The sequence below is a fragment of the Theropithecus gelada genome, chromosome 3 (genome assembly GCF_003255815.1).
Source record: "Theropithecus gelada isolate Dixy chromosome 3, Tgel_1.0, whole genome shotgun sequence".
NCBI classification, from domain to species: Eukaryota; Metazoa; Chordata; class Mammalia; order Primates; family Cercopithecidae; genus Theropithecus; species Theropithecus gelada.
The window spans coordinates 157,705,893-157,731,675 of record NC_037670.1 but is presented as its reverse complement, the minus strand read 5'-3'; the positions used below and the strand labels follow the sequence as shown (position 1 = coordinate 157,731,675).

The window sequence follows — 25,783 nt, the reverse complement described above, 5'->3', positions numbered from 1 at the left end:
AACAGGCTTATAAGTGTGACACACAACACTGAATAATGTCACAAATATATATTAAAATTACAAGATAAAACATAGCAGATGAAAGACCAAACAGACAACATCCACAGTACAGTGATTTGGTAAATGCTGTCTATTCCTCCATTCACAAATCGAACACCATGCATTCATGTGCCAAATGATCTGTAATATGACGTCCTAGAATTATCAAGTATATCTCACAGTGTCTTAAAGTTAGATTACTATATAATAATGATTCACCTAAATGTATTTAATTATTCATATATATAGATAGACATAGGTATTTTTACATGCATTTTGGAGGAAAAAAGATATCACTACCAGTGAATTTTTTCACAGAACACCTATTACCATCTAATAGAATATTAATGTTCTAGTCAACACAGTTGGAAACTGCTCAGATAGATAATAGAAATCTGTTTTAGAGCTGAAAACAAATATTTCCTTTAGGATTATGAAGATAAGCAAACATTTTCCAAATGTTTTATCACATGATATTGAACAGGAAAGCATGTTTTGCTATTAGAAACCTATCCATGTAAGAAAACAAAAATTCTAAAAATGTTTCTATAACTAAAAGAATAGGTCAAATACACAGTTAAAATGTATATAATCAAGAATTCAAAAAAATTTCCCTGAGTTGAGATATAAGTCTACAACAAAAGAAAATATTTGCCATTAGGAACCACCATACCCTTAAATTTTCTTTCCCAATGTCTATTTCTCAACTTCATTTTAGTGTAAAACATAGGAAATAATTATTTCATAGTTAAATGCTTGTCTTTAGCCAATCTTAATCATGCTTATCAGGTAAAAAGATCTAGTTTTTTGTTCTGACATGAACCACTGTAAATATTTGGGAGGAACACTAAACTTGGCCATTCTCAGCAGCTGCTTTGTTGAAGAACTGTTGTAAAAGAAACTACTGATCTTTTAATTTTTCTAGTTGAGGTGAGTAAGACACACAAAGGTAAATGACATGAGTAACTGTTTCTGAATAGAAATAAGGTTCAAGCCAAAAAAAGAAGAAAAACTTGTGTATAAACAAAAAACACAACTGATAACTAAACCATCTGGTAGCTAATGAATATGCTTATTTTGGCAACACTGTTTCCTAAGGAAAGCAAATGTACTGCCATTGTTGAATCCAAAACAAATATTTCCTTGAGGACTTTGAAAATTATATGGTTCCAAAATGTTTTATCACTTTTCACTAGGTCAGTAAATCTCCCTTAAGGAAGCATTTTTCTGGTAAGACAACATAACCATTCTGAATATGTTGCCATGGTCTACCTTGGAGTTGCAGTAAAAAAGATACGAAATTAGGCTACTCCAGAGAATTGATACCTTCCCCCTTCTTACATATATATAAGACACAGTTAAACAAACTTTTTGAGCAGTCTCAACTATTTAATAAATAAGAACACCACAAAATCTCTGGCTATGAACAAAAGAAACATGCCCTGAAGCCCTAGATTTACTTACTGCCCAGGTCACCCTCCTGCTGCTGCCTGCCCCTGCACTGCTGGAAGGCAACCTCCAGTGGTTTTAGGCCCTGCTCCCCTAGAGGGCCCTCCACCTCCAAGTGTCCACCTTCAGGATCAGGGAGTCCTGGGTGGGCACAAGAAGCCTCCAGGTCTCCCAGTGAATGCGGAATGATTCCGACTCAGGTCTAAGCAAGCAGCGAAGATATTTATCACACAGGAGCCAAGAATCCCAGATCATTCACTCACCAACTATTTCTACTTTGCTACATGTTATTCTTCCCAAGGCAGAAATTTTTATCTTTATCAGGCAGAAACTAGTAAAACAAACAATGCAGGTTAGAAAAAAAAAAAAAAAATATATATATATATATATATATGGTATCTATCACATTATTAACTTGAACCATAAGAAAATACTGTTTTTACAAGTTAAAAATGATCAAATACTGGTTATTTCCTACGGTCCAACCTAACAGCTGTAGCAGCAAGTCTGAAAGCTTTGATACATCTGGGACATCACAGCACTTTTTGCAGAACATTGTATAGCCTTTATAGAACTCTATGTATTTAACTGCAGCAGATAAACTAGGAACAATTTTACTAGTAGAATATACCACAATATATATGTATGTGACATAAATGTGCAAGCAAGTGAACCCAAAAATCCCAACTGTTAATATAAACCTAATAACATCATCCACATAACTTCTGTTTACAGCATGACACCAGTAGACTGGTCTTCATGTAAAAATGGTGGTCAGGGGGAATAAGAGTATGAGACATGCAAGGGAAAATAAAGGGGATTCATTCAAGGGTCAGGGCTATTGTGAAGGTTTCAGGGACTCTTGCGGGATCTATGGGAAAAACAATCTCTGATTTCAGCTTCACTGGAGAAGACTAAGATGAAGTTTCTGGCTCCCTATGGCCAAGCTTTGCCACGCCTGAATGCCTCAGGGTTATTGACAATCTGGTACTGAAGGCAGACTTCCAAAAATAGCTGCATCAGGAGCAAAGCCAAGTGCCTGGAGCAGGAACACCTTTTTCCCCTAACTCCTCAGCCTATATGCTAATCAACAGTGATCAAGTAAGACGATCAGAAATGCCCATTCTTAAATCAGCCTGACAAAATAATATCGATCAGACCCATTCAGATGCCCTATCTCCCTTAGGAAACCCAATACCTATTAAGCAGACTTGGTGTACTCTCACCATTAAAAGGATGCTGTCTACCTCCCTTCTCCCTTCATTACTGCCAGGTTATTGCATGTTTTTATTTAATAAACCTTCATCAGCTCAAATGAAGGGTTGTTATTAGTTGAGCTAACAGCAAATGATAATGCTCCAGAGAGATATCAGTGCTTGTTGGTGCATTAACGAAGAGAGGAGAAGGACTGAGGTCAAGCATGTGTCAATGTAAATGAGGCGATATCAGGTACTAAGGGCTTAATGCAATAGACTGCCAGGGAGATAATGGAATTTACAGGATAAGGCAAATTAGATGAAGTTATTGATAAGTGAATGAAGGGAGGGGGGCCTGCAAGATAAAGTGCTGTCAAAGAAAAGGCCCTTTACTTGTGAATTTCTTCTTTAAAGTATCTTCAGATCTAGCTTGGAAAATAAAACTCAAAAACAGGATCAAATGTGACTTCTTCCTTCATGAAAGATCTCATCTCATTACTACTATGAAATGCAGACTTGTTCTAAAAGCATACCACCTTACTAAGTTATTCTTAAGCATTCTTCGGGGTTCCCTGTTTTGCTGTTGGTTTTTTTTTTTGTTTTTCCCCCTTAAACATCAGGGCATTCTGCCACAAATAATTTCCATCTTTTATTAAAGAAAAAGTAATCTTTTTTTTTTCCCCTCCTAAAGTAGGGACAGACAAGTCTTCTAAGATACTCTATCAGCCTGAGCCTCACAGAACGGCAGTATCTGAGAGATGAAAAGAAGAACTTTCTATTGAAAAAGACCTTTAAAGGTTGTCGAGACTGAGGTCCCACCCTAATTTCACAGATTAAAAAAAAGTGAGGCCTAGAATGGTATTTTTTTCCTTAAGCTTTGCATTTCTCCCAAATTACAAAAATAATACCTACTCAACCAAGACAATTTGAAAAGCACAGAAAATTACAAAAGAAAAAGATCATCATATTGTCACTCATCTGTTGCAATAATATATAATATTTTAACCTAATTCCTTCCAATCATTTTTCCATGCAAAGTGTTTGCAAAAATACTTGTTTCTAAACATGCTTTTTCCATTTGGCAATACACTGGGAGCGTGTGCCTATCCCTAAACATTATATTTAGTATTTTCTTTTGTTTTTTTTTCTTTTTGAGACGGAGTCTCACCCCGTCCCCCAGGCTGGAGTGCTGTGGCGCAATCTCTTCTCACTGCAAGCTCCACCTCCCGGGTTCACACCATTCTCCTGCCTCAGCCTTCTGAGTAGCTGGGACTACAAGCGCCTGCCACCACACCCAGCTAATTTTTTGTATTTTTAGTAAAGACGGAGTTTCACAGTGTTAGCCAGAATGGTCTCGATCTCCTGACCTCATAATCCGCCCGCCTCGGCCTCCCAAAGTGCTGGGATTACAGGCGCGAGCCACCGCGCCCGGCCCTATTTAGTATTTTCATACTAGTCCATGAGTATGAATATACAATGACTTAAACCAATTCCCTATATTTAAGTCATTACTAATCTTTTTACTTTCATAGATCTTACTGTGATAAGTATTCTTGTATACATATTTGTGACACAAAACAGTTACAATTCTTAATTCTTTCCTTAAAATACAATTCTAGAAGTAGATCCCAAGTCCTAAGCTATGCATAGTTCTAGGGGTTCTGATGCATAATTCCACATTAAGAGCCTTATTTCTTCTAAAAGGCCTTGTAACGGATCTGTTCACAATTACTTTCCTGATGAAATTAAACTATACTTAACATGGTAAGAGAAATATAACTGTAAACTGCTCATAGGAAAACCTAGAAAAAAAACCTCTTTTGTTCCTAACCTCATGGTCCCTTCAATTCCCAGTTCCCATGGGTGCTCTGTAAGAGAGCATTAAAACCTAGGTTTCTACTACAAAATGCAATAGAAGAGACCACTAGAAAAGCTATTCTTTTTTAACAAGCGTCCTAAAGTCACCCATCCCGTCATGTTATTTGTTACTCTGGGACAAGAAAAAGTTACAGAACTCTCTTTTTAAGAGTTGGCAAAGGAGGTCTCAGAATCACTTCAGGCTCACACTTCAATCAAGACAATTTCGCCCACACTCTGCAAGAGCCCCAAATCCATTAGAAATGCTCAGCACTTACACAGCTCTTTACTAACATGAACTATTAAAATCCCACAAAGGATGATAGAGGAATATGGCTTTTTTCATTTCAAGAGCTAGGCAACCACAAGTAATTAGTATTGGGATGAATCTCAGAGAAAATAGACTTCTTTAACAAGCTCCTCCTATCTTGTCAAGCCAAGCAAAAGCTACTGATTAGCATTCTCAGACCATCATCAAGTTGAGACTGAAGTCCCCCATCAACAACATGGTTGTCATCAGCTGCAATTTACACAAATATCTAGTTCCCATCTGGCCACAAACTGACCAATCAAAAATCTGTTCAAGAAAGGTCATATGTGAGGTTGAAACCACAAATATGATGGAGGATGGCAGCAAATGACTTAGGCATTATTCTTGACTTAGAACAGTCTTCCTGACAAACACAGTCACACTTGGTTTATCTGATTAGAACAGGTATGCATTAATGATGGTAGCACCAGAATAGAAATGCTGCTTAGTGTAAACAAGCCCAGATTCCTGCATTTTCGTTTTACCTGGCACTAGGAAGTGACGACGATGATACCTACATCGTTTTAAGTTTTTATACTACTTTGTATTCTACAAAGCACTTTTCCTGTACTATATTTCACTTTTATTCTTATAACCATTCTATAATGTAGACAGGTAAGTATCTGTTTATCTGTTCTACAGAAAAGGATACTAAAACAGAGAGATAAGTAATTTATTTATCTAAGCTCAAGGAACTGGTAAGTCATTGAATCAGGACTAGAACTAAGAATTCTTGCTTTTAAATCCACTTTGCTTCCACTATGACACACTATACACAGCCACCACTTGTCAATTAATAAATGTATTCTCTAATTTCAATCCATTAAATCCCTGCAGTAGGTCATACCCATAGCAAAGATACACAAATCAGAGCATCAAAGATGACAGCTCTGAAGAGTGCAAGTCAGTCCAAACCTGGAGAATCATCTCATTTAAAAACTAAGTGAGGGCCGGGCGCGGTGGCTCAAGCCTGTAATCCCAGCACTTTGGGAGGCCGAGACGGGTGGATCACGAGGTCAGGAGATCGAGACCATCCTGGCTAACACGGTGAAACCCCGTCTCTACTAAAAAATACAAAAAACTAGCCGGGCGAAGTGGCGGGCGCCTGTGGTCCCAGCTACTCGGGAGGCTGAGGCAGGAGAATGGCGTAAACCCGGGAGGCGGAGCTTGCAGTGAGCTGAGATCCGGCCACTGCACTCCAGCCTGGGCGACACAGCCAGACTCAGTCTCAAAAAAAAAAAAAAAAAAAAAAAAAAAAAAAAAAAAAAAAAAACTAAGTGAGTTAACTACTGAATCATCTCATTTAACTACTAAATCTATTTGACCAAATAATCAGACTATAAAATCAGAATAAAAGCCAAATACTCATCAGCTCTATCCCAAAACTACAATAAAGTATGGCAACAAAGCAACTTCAAACAATAAACTTCTACATAAAAGTGCATGTCACCATGTGATGTGTGTCTTACATAAATACTTGGTTTTCAACTACTTACCGCTGTCGCTAAATGAAGACAAGAAAAATAAGTTCTGTTGAATTCCACAGAACAAGCTACACTCTACACCAATAGTTCCAATTCTGTCTGCATATTGGCATTACCTGGAGAGTGTCAATAACTGAAGTCAGTGGCCCACCCCTAGAGATTTTTATTTAACTGGTCTGGGATGTCACCTGAGTGTAGAATTCTTGCAAGATCCCCTAATATGCAGTGTGGGATTCATTGCCCCACAGCAAGCAAGCCAAATGGAAACTGCTGAACCTCGTAGGCTTTAGTGCAATAAAACAGAATTTCCATTGGCTTTAAAATAAAAGAGGCAAATGAATAGCAGATTAAAAAAGCAAATTTTTTAAAAAAAGGAAAACTAACACAATAACCAGGTGCCTATCAATCTGGTTTCCAAAAACCCCAGCCTTCAAAAACAAACATAAATAAAAAGGGCCTTGAGCAGCATGAAAAATAGCTACTAAAAAGCCCTGCACTTTTACTCTATAAGAGAAAAATAAAGCTGTCACAAACCTACTCACTTAATTGTAGATACAAAAAAAACAAAGTTACTCGTTTTATTTTCAGCTTTTCCTAAATCTTTTTGAAGGGAAGAATGAAGGGGGGTCCCAAATGTGGCTAAAAGCAGCTACAGCTGACCACCCCTATTTAAATAGCAAACCACACTACCCCTACCCCAACTCCCAGTCTCCCTGTCTTACTGTATTTTTCTCCATAGTACTTAATATAATATGAGAGACACTATTTGGTCACCATCTGTCTCTACCTACTAGCTAGTAATATCCTCCACGGTTAAGGCCACCTTCACACAAACACATACCAACAACAGAAGTTATCAACAATGGCATTATCACATGTTAAAGACCCAATCATTTGTCTCTTTATCAAAATATGTGCCAGATTCTTTCCTGATAAATTATTAGCATAGAATATTGGCCTCAGTCTTTCAAGCTGCTCTTCTACACTAGGAACAGATGGGCTTTAGTAATGGCTATTTCATTATTGATCACTGATATATTTTTATCATGTTGTGGAAAATCCATATGGAATATTGGAACATTGTTGTACAGTCGCTGAACCACTTTCAGGTTTAGTCCAATAAGCTCACTAGAATATTCCAGCTCCTGTTATCTACAGAGCTTTCACGTCGATACTTTTCCCAGAGTAATAAGAAAAAACAATTCTGTGAGATCTCAGAAACTTTCAAGCCAGATAAAAGGGATGTATGTATGTTTTGGTCCCCTTTTTTCTTGCTTGCACATTAATCATTTCACAGTGGATGCATGATCACCCATTCCTTGTGCATAAAGAAGAGAAAATAAGATCAGTCTATTTGCTAATGACACAGTTTTATTGACACAAATAGAAGCAACCTCACTGGTCCACTGGTCCTGCTATCTAAGCACTCACAGAAACAATAGCTTAACACCAACTCTTCTAACACTAAAATGTTCTGATGACAAACACCTTCCAGTAGTGACCTGGCTTATATCTAGTGATGATACCCAGTGGATTAACATATTTACTTACCTAAAAGCAGATTTTACAAGCTTATCTTGGATACTTTACCAACAAATTACATCGCTCATGATTATACAATCAATGGGTACCCTATGAACATATTTTTAATGTAAGCCGAGTAGGTAACTGATGACACAGAATCTGAAATTTGTCCATGCCAAATCCTAGAAATATAACAGAGAATTGTGGGTCTTGGTGGCCCATCTGTGCATATGTTAGAGCAGACTAGAATTGCTTTCTGAGAAAAGCCCTATCCACCCACAAGAGTTCCTTTAACTTTAAAAAAGGTGGGTTGGTCTTTCATTTAGGTATATCCATGTTGGGCCAAGAAGAAAAGGAAGCTAAACTGCTTAACCCAACCCTACTTCAACTTTTACTAGCTCAAAAGAAGTCCACCTCCGAGACAGTTTTAGAGATTATAACATGGAAGCAATCATCATATCATTTCCTACAATGTCAGTAAAATTTATCGATTTATTGTAAATAACATTTCAAAAACTTTATACTGCATATACTTTATGTACACAGTTTAATATCTCACTTAATCCATTCAACAACCCTTGGAGATATATTTATTATTCTTAACTCCAGCTTTCAGCAAAGATAAATTACTAACCACAAGTCATCCAGCTACTAAGAGCCAAAGCTGGGATTCCAGCATCAGACAACCTAATCCAAATTAAGACCCATGCTGACATTCACAACCCACCATGTTATCCAAATCCAAAGGATCTTGTTAACTAAAAATACTACAAATATACTTATTTTATTACATAAAGTCTTAGAAAACTATTTGATTAAATAGCTGCCCTACTCTCTCTATCCCAGATATGGCCACATTTTCACAGTGTAAGTGAAATAATTCCATTACACCATTCTCTCAGCAAAGCACTCTGGGATCCTCTGGGAAGAAGGCAGCTATATAAATATAAGTTGTTATTATAATTATCATAATAATCCTTATCTGACTATACAGCTATGGATTCTTTTTAAAAGGCTTATAAATAAAGACAGACAAAATGATTAAGAGACATTCAAAATCTCTACAATCTCAGGAAGGCTTAGAAATGAAAAAATTATTTTAGTCACAAGCCTTGTGACTGTCAGCTAAAGTGCTTCAAAACTATTTGCACTGGCTTGGTTTCCACTGATTGAATGCAATTATGAATTGACTTCTATGGGATGATAAATCAGAACTTGTGTAAGTGGTTTTCAAAGCTCATCTGTGCAATTTTAGTTTGATGCAGACTTCTACACAAATTTTCCCTTTAAAAAAAAAAGTTTATGAAAATATTAACTATCATGAAATACCTTCCTGGTTAGCTCATGCCACTGGGAAGAAGCTGCTATTCTTATATTAATAATTCTTCCCAGAATTAATCACTCTTTGTACATTAGAACCAGCAGCTGGAGTGTTCTGAGTGATAATGAAACCTGTAACAAGGCATCTTCAGCCGTCTTTTCAAGACAATAAGGGAATTAAAATTTCAATTTAAATGCAGAGGTTTGAAACACGCTTCACTGGCAAAATTACTTCAATTAATGTGAGTGGAATACAAAGGACAGACTGCAGAAATGTGATGCTGCAACCAGAAATTATGTCATTAATGTGCTTGCATCAACCCAGCACAATGACTGCAAAGGTCTAATTTAAACCGTACATATCACAAAGCTACAGGCTACAATATTAATCAAGTCTCTGATTTCAATGTGACGGATACAGGCTTCTTGTTGGATCACTTTTAGCTTTTCATAAGCCAACAGCAGCTGTTTACCTTGAAGAAAGAAACAAAAGGCCAGACCTATTTGCAGACATTCCCTGTCATGACAATTTAATTATTTTATGCAATACTCGGGTTATCACATCAAAAGAAGAAACAAATATCTCACCTAGAAGCCAAGCCTGTAGCTACCAGACCAGTCTGATGGTGAAGTAGGAATAGCAGGAGCTGCCAAGAGCAATGGGTCACCACAGAGTTATTTACTCTGGATTTATTAATCTATTCTGAGTAGGGATTAAATTACTAAGCATCTGCATCTGCCTTAAAATGGAAATGCAAAATCTTCTGACAAACAAATCCAAGGAAATCGGGGGTTTTGAAGACTAGATTGTTTTGTCTTCACTTTCCTCTGATGTCTTTTAGCAAAGATTTCTACTTGGACCCTTGAGATGCCTTAAGTAGATTTTACTTCTAATAGTACATAACCATGGGGAAAGAAAATGTGATTGCTTTCCACGTGAAGTCCAATGAAAGAGCAATTATAGAGCTTACTACCCAATCTTATATACAACACACCAAGTTGAAGATATCGCCAACCTTTTAAGTGCACTTTAAATCCTACCTTCACGAAATTTTTGCATATTGGGATATACAAATCATTGTTTTTTGGGATATGCCAACTCCCCAGAACATGCAAAGTTATAAAATGGTAATATCAGAAGTGGGGTTGTTGAGAGAAATAAGTTAACAAATGTAACATATTTCAGATAGTACCAGGACATAGTAAGTGCTCAATACATATTAGCTATTGTTATCATTGTCATTCATTTAATTACTACAAAAAGGAAAGGTTAGACACTAGAGAACCTTGCCATTAAAAAATAAATAAATAAACAAATAACCAGAGAAGAAAAAACAGAACAAAGCTCCCACAAAAGAAACACCTTTTTCTTTCTGTAGTGGTATTAAAGTCTTCCACATAGTCACCCATTTAGCTAATGATTTGTGAACTCTGACTATATGAGCTATGCTATGCTGGGAACAGGGCAGACAAAAATAGGTAAGACACAACCCCTACCCTCAATGACCTACCACACCAACAAAAGGAATTATATATATTAAAATGAAACATACAAGCTTATGGAAACATAAAGAAAAGCACCTAGCTACCTGAATATCTGGGACATTCAAAGAGTTGATGAAATTTGAGCCAGGTCTTAAAAAATAAGTCATCACTTTTCAGGCAGACAGTATTGGGAATCAGTTCAGGGAAATATAAGGTCAATTAAAAAAGAAAAATACATCACATCCTTATGTACCAGCAACCAGTAACTAGAAACCTTAATAAATAAATAGCTACTGTTTTAAAAGACAACAGCAAAAAAATGTAATACCCAGAAATACATCTAACAAAATACATGCAAACCTCTAAGGACTATATCGCTAAGCATTATTAAAGGACACAAACAAAGATTTTAATAAATGAAAGGAATATGTTCACAGATAAGGAGACTTAACATTGCAAAGATAATTCTCTTAAATTCTATCTATTAGCTATTGAAGGTTCAAGTGATTCTCCAGCCTCAGCCTCCTGAGCTAGCTGGGATTACAGGCATGTAATCCCACCTAATTTTGTATTTTTAGTAGAGATGGAGTTTCACCATGTTTGGCCATGATGGTCTCAAACTCCTGACCTCAAGTGATCTGCCCACCTCAGCCTCCCAAACTGCTGGGATTACAGGTGTGGGCCACCATGCCTGGCCACAAAGACAATTTTGAATAGCAAGAGACAATCTCTTCACTTCCTATCAAGATGTATTATAAAGTTATAGGAGTTAAAACAGCATGGTTTGGGTGCAGGTACAAATAATACCATTAAACAAAATAAAGAGCTCAGAAACAGATCCATGCATAAGTGAAAAGTTGCTGTGTAACCAAAATAGCATCATAAATTCAGTAGAAAAAGGATTCAATAAACAGCCTGAGCCAACCGACTATACAGAAGAAAGATAAAATCAGATCCTCAGTTGATACCATATATAAAAATGGACTTTTGATGGGTTAAGGAAGAAAACATAGGAGATTCTCTTATGACATTGGGATGGAAAAAAGTTTTCTTACATCAAAAATCACGTAACAGGCTGGGCACTGTGGCTCACAGCTGTAATCCCAGCACTTTGGGAGGCCAAGGCAGGCAGATCACTTGAGGTCAGGAATTCCAGACGAGCCTGACTCAACACAGTGAAAACCCATCTCTACTAAAAATACAAAAATTAGCCAGGCGTGGTGGCACACGCCTGTAATCCCAGGTACTTGGAAGGCTGAGGCAGGAGACACCCTTGAACCTGGGAGGCAAAGGTTATGGTGAGCTGAGGTCACGCCACTGCACTCCAGCCTGGGCAACAGAGTGAGACTGTCTCAAAAAAAAAAAAAAAAAAAATCACATAACAAAAAATATTGAGAAATTGTTTTGCATTAAAATTTTTAATTTCTTTATAACAAAGACACTGTAAACAAAGGAAAAAGATAAATCCCCAATTGGGAGAAGATATTTGCAATCCATCTCTCAGACAAGAAGAATTAGTATCTAGAATATATAAACAACCAAACGGAAAACAAAACAAAACCTCCAGAAAATGTGTCTTACACACTCACTCTTTTCTGGACATGACTGTTCTTCCTCCCCATTCCACCCCCACTGCCCCAACCAGATAGTTTTATTGATGATTATCATACCCAACCTGGCTCAATCTAGCTCCCAACCCTAGAATTCTGAATTATGGGGGAAAAAAAAAGAGCATTTTCTTCTGTAAAGGTGGAAAGATGTAGACATAGCCTATGCCCCCTGTTTTCTCTCAATACCCAACCTCCTCCCTCACACATGAAGAGACCAGTCTTCAGTAGAACAATGAAGAGGGTATGCAGAGAAAACACACAGGTGACATTCCACATACACTCTTGTTCCTTTGGCACACTGGTTACATGAGTCAAACAATTATTTTCACTTAAGCTAGCTAGAAGTGAATTTCTGTAACTTACAACCAAGAATTTAAAGAAGTTATTCAATGAGTCTTGAGGAAAATATGTTAGAAAAAAAGGAACAGTATTCATTATTGATTAGCCTTTAAGTAAATAAATTGATTAGCCCTTAAGTAAATAAATTAGCCCTACAAAGACCATTACACAAAAATCTGAAATCCTAAATGAACATAATTAACAAATAAATTCTAACAACCTATTTTAATCTGTGGCACTTAGTTAAAAGCAAGCCCACTCCAAAAAATCGTGATTCAAATAGATGTATATTTGCTACACAAATATATACATGCTTATCTGATTGCTGAATCTTGATGATTTAACACAAGTATGCATTCATAATGCATAAATCAACACTAAAGGTGAAAAGTAATTTTTTTCTACCAGACACCCTATAGTCATTATTACTAAAGAAGAAGCCACTTTGAATAAGATGCTGAAAATAACCAATTCTTTTGTCACTCCCAAGAGTCAATCTTTTTTTGTTGCTTTTTGGGATTCTTTCTGAGACAGAGTCTTGCTCTATCACCCAGGCTGGAGTACAGTGGCACGATCATGACTCACTGCAGCCTCAAACTCCCAGCCAAGGGCCAACCATTATTAATCTCCTTCCACTGTGGAAACTGACCATTCAGTCTTATCACATAACCAGGTTTTAATATCTCATAGAATATCATGGCACTTCTCACTCCTTGGTTACCAAATTTCTTTAAAAAGCTTCTTATGGCCGGGCGCGGTGGCTCAAGCCTGTAATCCCAGCACTTTGGGAGGCCGAGACGGGCGGATCACGAGGTCAGGAGATCGAGACCATCCTGGCTAACACAGTGAAACCCCGTCTCTACTAAAAATACAAAAAAAACTAGCCGGGCGAGGTGGCGGGCGCCTGTAGTCCGAGCTACTCCGGAGGCTGAGGCAGGAGAATGGCGCAAACCCGGGAGGCGGAGCTTGCAGTGAGCTGAGATCCGGCCACTGCACTCCAGCCCGGGCTACAGAGCAAGACTCCGTCTCAAAAAAAAAAAAAAAAAAAAAAAAAAGGCTTCTTATGAAGGACTTTTAGCCAAATTCTTCTTGGAAGTCTGAATGAATTAGAACCACTTAGAGCATTTAATCTGTGTCTCTACCAATTCCCCTCAGTGTTTTTTCCAGTGTTAAAGCCAACCTAATTTGGTGAAACAACAGTAAAGGTGAAACACCTACTGTGAGGAAGAAAAAAACAACAATTCAAATACAGCCCATCTGCTGCTGAGAGCTCCTATAGAGCGCTTCCTGAGCCAACTCTGAATGAGATGGAAGTGGCACTGGGTGGGTAGAAGGGAAGGGGGAAAGAGCAGCCCTCTCTAAGAGCCACAGGCCCTGGGAAAGTTAGGATTATTAGGGAGCAAACTCTGTGTTTCTATTTTTTATTCATCTTCTTGACACTCAGCCACATGAACCACCAACTGCATCCTTCTGGGAACTTTCAGCAATTCAAAAAGGAGCATACACAAAGGACTAAGACAGAAGCTAAAGGCTAGATTGTGGAGTACTCTTGCTCAATAAAGTTGCTTCCAGCATTAGTCTCCCAAAATTTTATTTCTTATCAATTTCAAGGAAAAGCACAAAGCCCTAATGTAAAAATTTCTTCAAAAAATGTGTGGAACACTAGTCTATAAATCTTCAGAAGTTCTGTATTATATAGATTTCATTCTTTAAAATTGGATTCATTAACTATTTTCCTCTGAAGTTAAAAAACACCTCGCATTACCATTCTAACCTGATTTAAGTACTGGTTTCTTACTATTATATTTCTTCCCATTGTTACAAAGGCAGATAATACATAAATAATAATCACCTACCATTTCAAACACTGGAATTAGAAAGAGAACCAGCCAGGCTTCACCTGCAAGGGCTCATGCATCCCAAGAGGGCAGTTTGTAATGTGCTACACGCATTACAGGATTCAGAGAGAACAAAAGAGAGTGCTTTTACATCTTAACAAAAATGACCCTTAGCACAGGCTGTTCTCTTACCAGCATGTCAGTGGCACTGAGATAGTGCTTGCTGGCCATGCACTGTTCCAGTTTTTGAGGCACTTGCTTGATATTCTCAATTTCATCCAGCAAGTTCAGGACATGCTTATGCTCAATTCCTTCAATCCATAGTTTCCGAAGCTCATCCCGTTTGCAGTGCAGCAGCATCTTGCATGAAAGCAGGTTCTCTTTTACCTACAATAAAACAGATTCAGTCTTGGGTCAGTCCAAAGTCTTGCCAGTCTAAACCTATAATCTGGTTAGTAGTCTTCACTGGTACTACTGTATGTAGCAGTTCCTAATTCCCACTGCCACTTACTCTCCTTGGTCTGCCTCCAAAAGTCTAATCCTGGTTCTGAGATAGACTCACTTGGGCACATCTCCACCTCTCTCTAATTTCTCTCCCATGAAATGAGAAAACTACTCCCAACCTACCTTTTCTAGATTACCTTTGAGTAATCTAGAAAAAATTACTAAAGAGAAAGCAATCTGAAAACATGAAGTACCTTATAAATATTAATATACCTAAAAGGGGAGTGATCAGTGTAAGAGTCCATGCTATTATACCTTCCCCAATCCCTGCAAATCTCCTATCCAGCTGATGGGTCACTTGGTCCATGCTTCTAGCTCTAGAACTCCAGCTGAAGTTTAAAACCAAGAAACTGGGTGCTCAACTTAACTGACTAAAATAAAAATAACCCCAGCTTCCAAAAGAGAGTAGGCACATCCAGAGATAATCTCAAAATAAAAGGACGTACCAAGGCTTTTTTGCCTTGCATTCTGATTATTAGATATTAAATAAGACAACCTCCACCACCTGTAGATCTGCATGGTATAGCGACTAGCATACGCAAAACATGACAAAATAAAAGGGAGAACAGAGGAATGGAGGAGGTAGTTGTGATGCACGTGACAGAAGTAAGTTTTTATTTGCTCCCCTAATTGAAAATTTTCCATTTTTGGAAAATGGAAATGACAGCCATGACAGAATGGAATGACAGCCATTTTCCAGCAACATGGAAAAATTTTAAAAACCATGATCTTTCAAAATTCACAGAACTACTTTCATATATTTTTGATAGTCCTCACATGTATGTTATTTAAATTTGAGTTTAAATATTTCTTTACAGTTTTGTGTCTGGTTTATGTTTGAGGTAAAATTTATCCATGAATGCATCTCAAGTGTACCACATGGTAAGTTTTGGCAAATGCGCCCACCTGTATAATCCAAACCTTCATCAATACATGGGACATGTCCATCAGCGCAGAGTCTACCATACTTTTGATAACTGGAAATCTGTATTGTTCTTCTACAAGATTTGATGTGGTGATGAAAATATTCACTGACACTATGCCTCTGGTGATTACAAAACTAAATTTCAACATTCATCCAACAAGTATGGAAAATATGAGGACAAAATACCAAGATTAAAAGGTTTCTTGAGAAAGCACCTAATCCCTTCCTACAACTTCATGACAACACCTAAATCATGTTTCTATGAAACTCTCCCATGTTAAAAAAAAAAAAAAAGTCTTGAATAAGAAGACCTTGTAACCTCTCTTAATAAGTATAATAGACTGATTATTAATTTGGGGGGTCATAGAACTCTGAAAATCTGATGAAGATAATTCCAATTATTTCTACTCCTTCCTGCAATCCCACCAAAGTAATAGCAAAGAAATTTTTTTAAGCATAAAAAGAGAGAACAGAGAAGAACAGCAGCAAATAAGAGATGATAACAAAACTGTGGAAGTTAGCAAGAAGATGGACAGTAGGCAACTAAATTAGCAGGCCAGAGAAATCTGAAAACCTTAGCCTGGAGCAGGATTTGCTAATATCAAAAAGGAGGCACCAAGTATACTAAAGGCAGGAGTACTGGGTTAAAAGTTTCCATAGGAGTATTTTGAGCCCCAAATCTCCATCAAGCCACACACATAGGCAATTCCCTCCCCACAGCATTGGCCAAATTGGGAGCAACTGAATTGGAAAGGATCTAGACAAGGAAATGTCAGGTATGGTTGAGCGGAGGGCATGAGACACTACACAGAAAACAGGAGGATGAAGACAAAGTAGGACCTATTAAACAGTATGGTCCTCAGCCCCCATGGACCCTCAGTCTCTGTCAACAGTTAGGCTCCAAAACACTGGCAGCTTGACTTTTCACCCCAACACAGGAGACATATGGCTTCTCCCTTGGGAAAGTCAACTGGTCCAAGTGAAAAGGCTTATACAGATAGTGACATCTGACGATTCAAGGAAGAAACTGCTGAGTCCCTACCCAACAATCATTATGGACAAGCTCCATAACATGTTCTGAGCTTCCAATCAGCTTTATAGTGCCTGCCTCTTACATACAAATGGTTAGCCAAGGATCACCAGACATTCACAGAAAGCCTGCAGAATGGAATGATGGGCATCAAAACAAAAAGAGAAAATTACTGAAGCAGGACATGAGGGAACAGAAACTGCAGGAAAGATAATTTTGTTAAACGATAATTAACATCCTTAGGAAAAATAAAAGAAGCTATTACATCAATTAACCAAGGACAGAATGATACAAACATTTTCAAGAAATGAAAAACAACTCTTAGAAATTAAAACAGAAATTTTAAAAATCAAATTGAAAGGTTAGAAGGTATCCTTGAGGAAATCTCCAAATAGGAAAACACCAAAAAATGAGATAGGAGGTAAAACAAAACAATGGGATTGATCCAAAAGGTCCAACACTTACCAGATAAGAGTTCCAAGGAAGAAAAAGTGAAAAAAATGGAGTGGAGAAAAAAAGTTTTAAAATAATTAAATAATTAAATAATTTTTTTTAAAAACTGCCTGCCCGGGGCAGTATCTTACTATAATCCCAGCACTTTGGGAGGCTAAGGTAGAGGGCTGCTGGAGCTCAGGAGTTCAAGACCAACTCTGGCAACACAGGGAGACCCTGCTTCTACAATAAATTAAAAAATCAGCCGGATATGGTGGCACATGCCTGTAGTTCCAGCTATTCAGGAGGCTGAGTTAGGAGATCACTGGAGCCCGGGAGGTTGAGACTGCAGAGAGCCATGATCGTGCCACTGCATCCAGCCTAGGCAACAAAGCAAGACTCCAGCTCTTTTTTTTTTTTTTTTTTTTAATAAAAAAAGAAGAAAGAAAAAAAAATGCCAGAACATGCCAAGACATAAGTTTTCAGATTGAAAAGGCACACCAAGTACTCAAGAAAATGGAAGGCAAAAAGGCCCAAGTCAGGACACATTATTCTGACATATAAGAACACAAGGGATAGAGAGACAATCACAAAAGCTGTCAAAGAAAAAAAGGAAAAACCAGGACCTATACAAAGGCTTGTGAATCAGAATGACATCAGATTTCTCTCAGCAGCAACATTAAAAGCTACAAGACAAAGGAACGATAAACCTTCAAAATTTTAAGAAAGAATTATTTCCCAGAAGAACTATCAATCAAGTATAAGGAAAGAATAAAGACATTTTCAGGCTTGCAAGCTCTCAAAAACTCAACTTTGTATGCACCATATCTCAGCAAACTACTGAAGAATGTGTTCCACCACTACAAGAGAAAACAGAAGAGAAGAAACAAGGGATCCAGGAAACACAATACAGAAGAAAGGTAACAGGACTATCCAATCAGCAACTCCAGGAAAACAACAACACGCGCACACAAGAAAAAACATAATCACAGTATGCTGTATGGCTTAGATGTACATGTTAGTGTAGTTATAAAAAGGCAAGCACTGATCATCTATTTAACCAAAACTAGAATACAACTATATAGAGAGGATGAAGGAAGAGGATGTGGTAGGATGGGGAGAGACTGGGAAGCGGGCTAAGGCCTCATCTTCCGTAATTGGAAGTTAATACATAACATTTAAGAAAAAAACACACACAGCACAAGCATACTATTAGAAATAGAAATACCTAAAAAAGAAAAACTAAAAAAGTCGGCACCTCTGAGATGTTAGAACTGGGACTGGGGTAGGATGAGGTAGGAGAGTCCAGTCTTTTATCATCATTTGCGGCTTTATTTGACTTTTAAACATATCTCTCCAGCCGGCCGCGGTGGCTCACACCTGTAATCCCAGGGCTTTGGGAGGCCAACGCGGGCAGATCACGAGGTCAGGAGATAGAGACCATCCTGGCTAACAAGGTGAAACCCCCTCTGTACTAAAAATACAAAAACAAAATTAGCTGGGCGTGGTGGCGGGCACCTGTAGTCCCAGCTACTCCGGAGGCTGATGTGGGAGAATAGCATGAACCAGGGAGGCGGAGCTTGCAGTGAGCTGAGATCGCACCACTGCACTCCAGCCTGGGTGACAGAGCAAGACTCCATCTCAAAAAAAAAAAAAAGCGTATCTCTAAAAGCCATTCCTAGATTCTACTGTAGTTCTTAGTCTCTAGGTTAAGGACTCCAGCTATTAAATCATTCCATTTTAAATCTTAGTTCAAATCTGTTAGAATCTTGATTTCTGATATCCTGCTCATATCACCTTGCTAATATAGTTCTCAGCTTTTTCCTCTATGTGTAATGGTTACCATGGAAACAATTAAAAATAAATTTTATGTCATACAACACCCAACTAGGCTCTTGATCGAGAGTGGGGGACAAACTTACAGGGTGTCAGTAAAGCTTGGCAAACTCCTATCTGATTGGAAAAAGACAATTGTGTCATTTCACACTAGGATATGTACAATGTAATCAGCTCACTCACTTTTGCTTACTACATGGAAAGAAAAGTGAAGTAGAATTTGTTGGGGGTAAACAATTGGCATCAGTCTGTGTAGAAAATGACCACACCAAGATTCTCTAAACTGAGGTAACAAAGCTACAGACCAAAAAAACTACAGGAACTTTTAATACTAAATTGCCCTGAGGTTTCTGCTTTATGATTAGAAAGTCACAGTGGTAAAAAATGTTATTTTAGAAGTTGGGGGATAGGGTCAGTCAGCCACAAAAAGGAAGAAATAATGAAGAATCACAAAAACATTATGCCAAGCAAAAGAAGCTAGACACAAAAGAGGGCATAACATACAAAGTTCCAGAACAGGCGAAACTAATCCATAGCGCCAGAATTCAAATCAGTAGTTGCTTGGAGCAGGATGTGAGAGAGAACCGACTGCAAAGAGGCAGGAGAGAACTCTGGGGTGATGGTAACACATTCAGTGATATATACGTTTGCCAAAACTCATTGCACTGCACTCTGAAAATATGGCATTTTACTGTACGTAAACTATACCTCAATAAAGATGGAAAATACAGCCACTGTGGAAAATAGTATGGAGTTTCCTCAAAAAATGAAAAAACAGAACTACCATATGATCCAACAATCTCACTACAGGGTCTATATCAAAAGGAATTGAAGTCAATATATCAAAGAGATATCTGCACTCCCGTGATCACTGCAGCCTAAGTGTCCATCAACAGATGAATGAAAAAAGAAATATGGTATAAGCACAATGGAATGCCATTCAGCATTTAAAAAGAAGGAAATCTGTTCGGGCATGGTGGCTCACACCTGTAATCCCACCACTTTGGGAGCCTGAGGTGGGTAGATCGCTTGAGCCCAGGGGTTTGAAACCAGCCTGGGCAACCTGGTGAAAACCCATCTCTACAAAAAATTAGCTGGGCATAGTGGCATGCACCTGTGGTCCCAGAGAGCGGAGGGACTGAGGTGGGAGGATCGCCTGAGCTCAGTAAGTCGAGGCTATAGTGAGCCCCAAGATAGCGTCATTTACTCCAGCCTGGACAACAGAGTGCGACCCTGTCTCAAAAACAAAAGGAACTCTTGTCATTTGCAACAACACAGATGAACCTGGAGGACATTATGTTAAGTGAAATCAGCCAGACACAGAAAGATGAATATTGCATCATCTCCCTTACATGCAGAATCTAAAATAGTCAAACTCATAGAAGCAGAAAGTAGAGCAGTAATTACCAGGGGCTCGGAGTGAGAGGACGGGTTGAGAAGATGTTGGTCAAATGATACAATACTTCAGTTAGACATGAGAAGTAAGTTCAAGAAACCCATTGTACAACACGGTGACTACAGTTAATAACAATGTATTGTATGCTTGAAAATTGATGAAAAGGTAGATTCTAAGTATTCTCACCACAAATAACTGACAAGCATGTGAGGTGATGTGTATGTTAATTAGCTTGGTTTAGCCATTCCACAATGTATGTGTATTTCAAAACATCATGCTGTCTACTACAAACATATGTAATTTTTGTCAATTTTTTAAAATTAAAAAATAAAGTTTTTTTTTAATGGGAAGAAACAGGGCTATACCCATCAATGAATAATAACATTCAAATGTTAGAAAAGTATCAAATAACACTGAATCATTTATTTCTCAAAACTCGGTTCTACTTTTATAAATGTGATGACACTATTTTCATTTCATTCTATTTAATGTATAAGTATAATTAAGATTGAAAAATTATGTTACTCCGTTTCTTCCTTAAACAAATGCATGAAAAGTCAGGTTGTTCAAACCACGACATCAAGTCAGAGACAAATTTCCTTTGCTTTCTCAGAGTTTTAGTAACTTCACAGTTGCTCATAATCACCTGTTCAGCAATAGCTAGAATTTCACAAAAACTACAAGTCACCCTAACTAGAGACTATTAGAAAAGGAGAAAAGAAGGAAAACACGGCTCAAGAGGCTATTGTGAATACAAATGTGAGATGATACAGACGGCAGAGAAGTTGAGATTTTTGCAGCCCTCTCTTGGAAAAGATAAAGGGGTGAGAAAAGCAAAGTGGGGCTTTGAATAAAACTGCCTTAGCATTTGTGAGAGGAAGACCAGAGAGATATATATAGAGAGAGGGGCTGATACACACAGGCCTGGGGAAGGTCATAACTTTTAAGTCATAAAATCAGAAAAGTACTGAATCTGGCTGAGCGTGATCGCTCTTGCCTGTAACCTCAGAACTTTGGGAGGTCAAGTTGGGCAGATTACCTGAGGTCAGGAGTTCAAGACCAGCCTGGCCAACATGGTGAAACCCCAACTCTACTAAAAAGTATAAATATTAGCTAGGTGTGGTGGTGGGTACCTATAATCCCTGCTACTTTGGAAGGTGAGGCAGGAGAATCACTTGAACCCGGGAGGTGGAGGTTGCAGTGAGCTGAGATCGTACCATTGCACTCCAGCTTGGGCAACAGAGCAAGGCTCTGTTTCCAAAACAAACAAAAGAAAAGAAAAGTACTGAATTTGGATCAAGGAAAAGATAAAGAAGTGAAGGAATGCCTCTGCGTATGCATATTATCTGTAATAAAATACAACAATGTGCAAACAGCTCATTGAAACTATAGACTAGAAATATCCTGAAAAATTCTCTATGAGGCAAGGATAGTAAATGAAAATTAATGTGTTGACATCATTCTTAATTTTAAAAGTATAAAATATTGAGATGTGTTCTTTGTTTTTGTTGAATTTTGTTGGCAAAAGTAAATCTACATATAAGCACTATCATAGGTTTTCTCCTGCCATAAGAGACCAACCCAATTTTTTCCATGGAGTCTTACAGAAAGCACCTAGAAAGAACAAACCTTGGAAATACCATTCATTGTTCTGTTTAAAAGCCTTTTAGAACTATAGATCATTTTTAAATTACCTTCAAACTTGTATTGCCTGTGCTTTCTTTCCCCGGGTTTTTTCAGTTGCCATTCTAAGGTCTGAAATTCTGAGAGGCTCCCCTCAACGCTTTCCAATACGTTCCTTTGAGCTGCAGAGCCTAAATACAGTACACAAATACACATACCTGAACTTAATAGAAAGATCACCTCATGGTTCCTGCGACTGCATTAATGTGCTCTAGAGTGCTGCATACATTTAAAATTATATCTCATTATTACCCACTGTTTAGCATGTCCATTTCTAGAAACCAAAGGCCTTCTCCCTTTCTCATACAAGTGGCTAGAATTTTCCATCTTATATTTGGGCTGTAAATAACTTCCTACCAAACCTTGTTGTTCTACTAGGACATTTTTAATATTAAGGCTATTCCTCGTTCCAATTCTACCTTTCAAGGTATAATCTCATTTAAAAGCCAGAATTATTTTAGGTATATATTAAATAATAAATGTTTCATTACTCAATGATTAAGCCCTAACAACTTCACTTGAATGATTGTGTACAGTTATTTCTCATTATAGGCAAGAAAAATGAGATTCAAAACTTGATCTAGTACCAACAAGGTGGTCAAAATTGGGATGAAATGTTAAGTGTTTGTTTGCACATCACAACAAAGCCAGGTATCTCCCTTCAACCTACCCTGCTCCAGCGATAAGCATTAGACTACTCTGTAACTTTAAAGAAATCTGAGGTCATCTCATTCACCTAGTACACCATAGAGAAACACACCAATCCATTTGGCCCAAATCCCCAATTTGTCTCAACTCATATCCATCTATTTTGGTGCTGCTGCAATAAGCCAGTCGGTCATTATTATGAGAGAACTGGCAAGACCTATGGAATTGGAGGTTTACCAACACAATAACATCTCATTTTGAGAAATTTTACAATGCATTCAAAAGTAATAGAACTGCCCAATTATTTTGCTTATCGTCCACATTACTTGACCTGATCAATTGTACATGGTATCAAGGCTGAGCCTATGAGCCTTCTGTTGAGATCTCGACTCTACAAAAACAATTTTAAAATTAGCTAGGCATGGTGGTGAGTGCCTGTAATCCCAGCTACTCAAGAGGCTGAGGCAGGAGGATTCCTTGAGCTCAGGAGTTTGAGGCTGCAGTGAGCTATGATGGCACCACTGCGCTCCAGCCTGGACAACAGAGTGAAACCCTATCTCTAAAATAAATCAATAATTAATTTTTTTAAAAAAAAGCTTGGACCATCAGGGAAGAAAGTTAAATCCATCTGTCAGCTCATTTTTATACTCAAAAACATAGAATCTACCAATATAATATAAATCAATATATGAAAGTAATGTCAAAAAATGAGACGTGTAGGCCACGCACAGTGGCTCACACCTCTAATCCCAGCACTTTAGGAGACCAAAGCAGAAGGATCACTTGATGGAGTATGAGACCATCCTGGGCAACATACGGAGACCCAGTCTCTGCAAAAAAATCAAATATTAGCCAGGCATGGTGGAACGCACCTATGGTCCCAACTACTCAGAAGGCTGAGGCAAGAGGATCACCTGAGTCTGGGAGGTCGAGGCATCAGTGACTCATGATGGTGCTACTGCACACCAGCCCGGGTGATGGAGAGAGACTCTGTCTCAAATGGGAAACATAAACAGTTCTGTGGTCTCAAGCTTTAAAAGGTGGCAATGGACAAATATGAACATCTTCATTTGCCTTGGTCCCCACTGAAATCTATTCCCAGCACAGCAGCTAGAGTGGGCCTTTTAAAATGTTAGCCACACCATGTTATTCCTGTGCTCAAAGCCTTACAATCAATACTGACAGTTAAAATCAATGTCTTTCCAGTGATCTACAAGACCCTACATGACTTCCATCCACCCACCCACCACACCACATGCCCTAGCTCTCTCATCTCTCTCCTGCCACTCTCCCCATGCCTCATTTTGCTTCAACCTCACCAACCACCTTGCTGCTGCTCCCAACCTCCAATCATGCCCCTGCCTTAGGATCTGGGCACCTGCTTCCTTTCTTCCTGGAATGCTCTTCCTGACACTCTCCTTAACCTCCTTCAGATGTTGGCTCATATAGGACCTCAGTGAAGCCCTGTCTGGCCAACCCAGCTAAAACAGCAACTCCCTAGTCTCCCCTCCTTGGTGGGGGTGTGGGGGTGTGTGTAGCACTTCTCACCATCTGCTATACCACACTTTACTCATATATTCACTTATAGTCTATAGTCTGTCTCCCCCGAGTAGAACATAAACTCCACAAGGACAGAAATATTTGTGTTTTCCCAGTTAGAATGGCAATCATTAAAAAGTCAGGAAACAACAGGTGCTGGAGAGGATGTGGAGAAATAGGAACACTTTAAACACTGCTGGTGGGACTGTAAACTACTTCAACCATTGTGGAAAACAGTGTGGCAGTTCCTCAAGGATCTAGAACTAGAAATACCATTTGACTCAGCCGTCCCATTACTGGCGATATACCCAAAGGATTACAAATCATGCTGCTATAAAGACACATGCACACATATGTTTATTGCGGCAATATTCACGATAGCAAAGACTTGGAATCAACCCAAATGTCCATCAGTGACAGACTGGATTAAGAAAATGTGGCACATATACACCATGGAATACTATGCAGTCATAAAAAAGGATGAGTTTGTGTCCTTTGTAGGGACATGGATGCAGCTGGAAGCAAACTATCTCAAGAACAGAAAACCAAACACCGCATGTTCTCACTCATAGGTGGGAATTGAACAATGAGATCACTTGGACACAGGAAGGGGAACATCACCTATTGTGGGGAGGGGGGAGGAGGGAGGGATAGCATTAGGAGATATACGTAATGTAAATGACGAGTTAATAGGTGCAGCACACCAACATGGCACATGTATACATATGTAACAAACCTGCACATTGTGCACATGTACCCTAGCACTTAAAGTATAATAAAAAATAAAAAAAAAGAAACATTTGTGTTTTCTTCGCTTCTATACCTGAAAATCTAGAACAATCCTCAACACAAAGTAGACACTCAATACATAGAGACTACATAAATGTTGTTCAACATTATCTATTTGTTCGTTTTCTGTCCTCTCATTTGCACATAAGCTCCTTGAGGACAGGAACTGGTGTTTCCCATTTGTACAGCTCTAGCACCTAAAACAGAACCAGCAACGTAGCGGGCACTCAACAGATATTTGCTACATGAATCCTTATTATTTTGGCAGAGAACACAAAGAAAATTTCAACTCAGATCTACACATTCTCAGCTTCTTGCTTGGCTCTGAGATAACATAGCCCAAACGTTACTGAATCATCCATGTTTTCACTTTAAAAAAATACATACCTATATTTCATATATAATCCAAAGTGCAATTAAAAGCCAAAAATGACAAGAAAAGATTAGTGAGAAAACATCAGTGTTTCCTTGGTGATAAGAAATGGACTGTCATGGTACAAAACTGTCAAAAACAAATTCATTTTCGTTTTCCCCCAACACTTTTATTTTC

At 38.3% G+C, this 25,783-nt stretch overlaps 1 protein-coding gene across 4 annotated transcripts in view; it reads right to left on the bottom strand.

Moving 5' to 3' along the window:
- Positions 1 to 25,783, bottom strand: part of EXOC4 (exocyst complex component 4) — an 845,850-nt gene that overhangs the window by 792,213 nt on the left and 27,854 nt on the right. For all 4 annotated transcript variants that reach the window (XR_003118525.1, XM_025378967.1, XM_025378969.1 and 1 more), the window contains one exon: positions 14,644 to 14,838. Coding sequence is in view for 3 of the 4 variants with exons in the window: in XM_025378967.1 (XP_025234752.1) it covers positions 14,644 to 14,838 (195 nt within the window). In the remaining variant the exon portion in view is untranslated. The remainder of the gene's footprint in view (positions 1 to 14,643; positions 14,839 to 25,783) is intronic.